General features: G+C 46.8%; 1 protein-coding gene across 1 annotated transcript; it reads left to right on the forward strand.

Moving 5' to 3' along the window:
* Window positions 1–1,604: 1,604 nt before the first annotated feature.
* Window positions 1,605–4,188, forward strand: spp1 (secreted phosphoprotein 1; the record flags this gene model as incomplete). Its single annotated transcript, XM_083910322.1, has 6 exons — window positions 1,605–1,703; window positions 1,787–1,861; window positions 3,076–3,126; window positions 3,221–3,337; window positions 3,416–3,757; window positions 3,838–4,188. 6 exons carry the CDS (start codon window positions 1,605–1,607, stop codon window positions 4,186–4,188), a joined length of 1,035 nt encoding a protein of 344 aa, XP_083766448.1.
* Window positions 4,189–4,656: the final 468 nt, after the last annotated feature.

Here is a 4,656-nt window from a genome sequence, read left to right on the forward strand (position 1 = left end):
CCAGTTTGTATCACTACAAATACTATGCTAACGTCTGATTTAACGTGAAACAAATATGACAGACGCCATCTTGGCAGGCAACCCCGCTACAATCCGAGTTGGAGCTCCGACATCCTTGAACATGAACGCCCGCTCGATTCCGACATTCCAACGACAACTGGAACGCACCACAATCACCGTAAAACATGTGCTAACGTGGGCGGAGTCTTCAGCTACCAGTTAGCGTGTAGCGCTCCTAGCTAACCCCCAGCTTTAGCCTCAGCCCGATCAAAGCTGAATAAACACAGTGACGTTGAAACCCTGTTATTAGAAGTCACTTTGCTTTGTAACGCTAACGCTAACGTAAAAAAGAGTCGCTTATAACCGTTCATTGTTGATAAAACACGCCCACAGACTCAGTTCATTGTAGCTAGTGCTAATACCAGTTTGTATTACTACAAATACTATGCTAACGTCTGATTTACCGTGAAACAAATATGACCGACGCCATCTTGGCAGGCAACGCCCGACGTTCCGAGTTGGAGCTCTGACATCCTTGAACAGGAACGCCCCCCTCGATTCCGACCTCCGACGACAACTGGAACGCACCACAATCACCGTAAAACGTGTGTTAACGTGGGCGGAGTCTTCAGCTACCAGTTAGCGTGTAGTGCTCCTAGCTAACCCCAGCTTTAGCCTCAGCCCGATCAAAGCTGAATAAACACAGTGACGTTGAAACACTGTTATTAGAAGTCCCTTTGCTTTGTAACGCTAACGCTAACGTAAACCAGAGTCGCTTAAAACCGTTCATTATTGACAGAACACGCCCACAGACTCGGTTCATTGTAGCTAGTGCTAATACCAGTTTGTATCACTACAAATACTATGCTAACATCTGATTTAACGTGAAACAAATATGACGGACGCCATCTTGGCAGGCAACCCCGCTACAATCCGAGTTGGAGCTCCGACATCCCTGAACATGAACGCCCGCTCGATTCCGACATTCCAACGACAACTGGAACGCACCACAATCACCGTAAAACCTGTGCTAACGTGGGCGGAGTCTTCAGCTACCAGTTAGCGTGTAGCGCTCCTAGCTAACCCCAGCTTTAGCCTCAGCCCGATCAAAGCTGAATAAACACAGTGACGTTGAAACCCTGTTATTAGAAGTCACTTTGCTTTGTAACGCTAACGCTAACGTAAACCAGAGTCGCTTATAACCGTTCATTATTGTTAAAACACGCCCACAGACTTCATCTTTTTTAAATGACACCTTTTATAGAATCATTTTCTCACATCTTTTAACCCGGTTACAAACCTGCTGCTGTCGCCCTGAAACCGACCGCCCGCACAGTCGTGTGATTAAGTCGCCCTGATGACAGAGAGTCACATTACTGCGTCTTTGACTCTGTAATTAAACGCGGTACTGACTTCCTGTGTCACGCCGCGGCCTCAGACAGGAAGTGCCGCAGCTACTTAAAGGTCACGTGACCACACAATCTCCATTTTTTATTTTCCATGTCTTTGTGTTTGCTGTAAACTCAGAGTCTCGCGATTACTCTTTTATTGTCTTTCATTGTGTCGATGTTTTTCTTTCTGTCTAGACACAGAATTGTGACACAATGAAAGCGGCCGTCGTCTTCATCCTGCTCTTCGCCACAGTCCTCTGTCGGCCGGTGAGGAGAGTGTTCGACAGCAGCTCAGAGAGTTCTGAAGAAGTGGTGAGTATCTGCAGAAAGAGTGAGAGAACGTCCTGAGTGGAAGTGGAACAAAACGCCTGTAACCGAGTGATTCTGATCCACAGGTGAGACGACCTGTGTCTCGATACATGAGGAAACAGACGCCGGTGGTTCCTCAGACTCGTGCAGCCGTCGTTCAGGTGCTTTAATCTGGAAACGTTAGCTTATCTCCTGTGTTGTTTCTGTCTGGTCCTTCAATGTTACTGTCATACTACATTTAATAGAAGTTATTACAACGTTCTGGTGTGTTTTTATGCAGATGATATTAAGACGTTATGAGGACGTTCTGGTGTGTTTTTATGCAAATGATGTTATTAAGACGTTATGAGGACATTGTGGTGTGTTTTTATGCAGATGATATGAGGACGTTCTGGTGTGTTTTTATGCAGATGATATGAGGACGTTCTGGTGTGTTTTTATGCAGATGATATTAAGACGTTATGACGATGTTCTGGTGTGTTTTTATGCAAATGATGTTATTAAGACGTTATGAGGACATTGTGGTGTGTTTTTATGCAAATGATATTAAGACGTTATGAGGACGTTCTGGTGTGTTTTTATGCAGATGATATGAGGACGTTCTGGTGTGTTTTTATGCAAATGATATTAAGACGTTATGAGGACGTTCTGGTGTGTTTTTATGCAGATGATATGAGGACGTTCTGGTGTGTTTTTATGCAAATGATATGAAGATGTTATGAGGAAATTCTGGTGTGTATTTTTGCAGATGATATGAGGACGTTCTGGTGTGTTTTTATGCAAATTATATCAAGATGATATTAAGACGTTATGAGGACGTTCTGGTGTGTTTTTATGCAGATGATATGAAGATGTTATGAGGACGTTCTGGTGTGTTTTTATGCAGATGATATCAAGATGTTATGAGGACATTCTGGTGTGTTTTTATGCAGATGATATTAAGACGTTATGAGGACGTTCTGGTGTGTTTTTATGCAGATGATATTAAGACGTTATGAGGACGTTCTGGTGTGTTTTTATGCAGATGATATCAAGATGTTATGAGGACATTCTGGTGTGTTTTATACAGCTGATGTTAAGATGTTATGAGGACGTTCTGGTGTGTTTTTATGCAGATGATATTAAGATGTTATGAGGACGTTCTGGTGTGTTTTTATGCAGATGATATGAAGACGTTATGAGGACATTCTGGTGTGTTTTTATGCAGATGATATTAAGACGTTATGAGGACGTTCTGGTGTGTTTTTATGCAGATGATATGAAGATGTTATGAGGACAAAGAGTTCCAAAACAATTCCCTTGTTTCTGAACACAATGACTCTGACAAAGCAGTATAAAAAATTTCCATTTAATTGCTTCCTCTGTGATGTTGCAGAGCGTCGCAGCAGCTTCAGACGAGAGCAAAGACAGCACAGACGAGGTCATGGTGAGAGACGTCTTTGATCTGCACCGTTGACACCGACAAAACCTCTGCTCTGACGTTGAAGATGTAAGCTGTGTGTTTATGCTTTTGGCCACAGGAGGCAGCAGAGACTCCCGTTCTGCAATTTAAATCCGGCAGCTGGGACGCGACTCTAGCCCCAGATACGACCACGGACGACAGCGACGAGGACGACGACGATGACGCCGACGACAACGTGAGTAAAAAAAACAACTATATTTAAAAAGTTGTGAAATGTTTCGAACGAGGTCTGAAATCGTCTTTGCGTCTCCAGGACACGGACGAGGACGAGGACGAGGACGACTCCAATGACACATCGGAATCGGGCGAGTCGTCCACCGCCGTCCCGACGACCGTCGGCCCCACCGTCACAGAGGAGTTTGTGGTCGAAACCACCGACGATTACATCAATCCCACCGTCGTCACCGACGACTCGGGCCGCGGGGACAGTTTGGGAGGACAGCCCAGCGACTACAAGTCCATCTACGTGGAGGACAAGTCCTACCACAAGGTTCCCGCTCCATACAAGTCCTACGAGTACTACGACACCGGCAAGAAGTCGTCCTACGACACGATCGACGGCAACGAGGTGGGGAAGTCCATGAAGGTTTATAAGGTACGGGTTAGTCTGAGAGTTCTGTGAGCGAGAGTTTGTTAACGAGTGAGATGATGAACTTCTGCTTCTGGAACCTTCAGGCTATCCAGGTTCACTCTGAGCTGCTGGAGGAGGACACCAGCACTCCAGATATGGAGAGTCAGGGTCTGGACGGACTGGACCAGGACCAGGACCAGGACGTCGGTGCTCGCCAGGCTTCCCTGCCGGCGGAGGCGGAGCTCGCCGCCGACACCAGCGAGGACGAGAGCGCCAGCGCCGCCGCCGCCGACAGCGCCAGCGCCGAGTCCGAGGACGCCGAGAGCCAGAGCAGCGAGGAGGCCACGGCCACGCCCGGCGCCGCCGACAGCGACTCGGACGAGAGCGAGTCGGAGGAGGCGGGGGCGGGGCCTGATGCCTCCACTGACATGCCAGTGGTCATCACGGCCAAATAAGCCACACCCACACCCACACCCCCAACCCCACCCCCAGGAAACGAAGCGGATGAGGGTTCACATCCATGTTTTTCTTTCTTCTGCAGGGCCAAACACCAACAAACAAGGGTTCATATTATTCATTTTTTTACGAGTATTAACACGCGGGAATGTTTTCTGTCGCTTTAGCCGCTAACAAAGGAAATACAACGATGTTTAGCTTCTGCTTTAGTTAAAGCTCTGATCGCCAGTTTTATTCATCTGGACAATTCGAACGAGTCGTTACTCGACGTGTCTGTGTCTGCGCTCGTTGTTAATCGCGAAAAAGTGGTCCAAAAGGTCCGGTGTGTAACAATTAGTGACATCTAGTGGCGAGAGTGAGATACCGCGATAACGATACAACTATTATACGCGCTCATTTTCCTACGGTGGTCGTCACGTACCCACAAAAGAAAGATGACGTTTTCGAGTATTATTTATTTAGTTTGT

The sequence above is a fragment of the Microchirus variegatus genome (genome assembly GCF_963457635.1).
Source record: "Microchirus variegatus genome assembly, chromosome: 1".
Lineage (NCBI taxonomy): Eukaryota > Metazoa > Chordata > Actinopteri > Pleuronectiformes > Soleidae > Microchirus > Microchirus variegatus.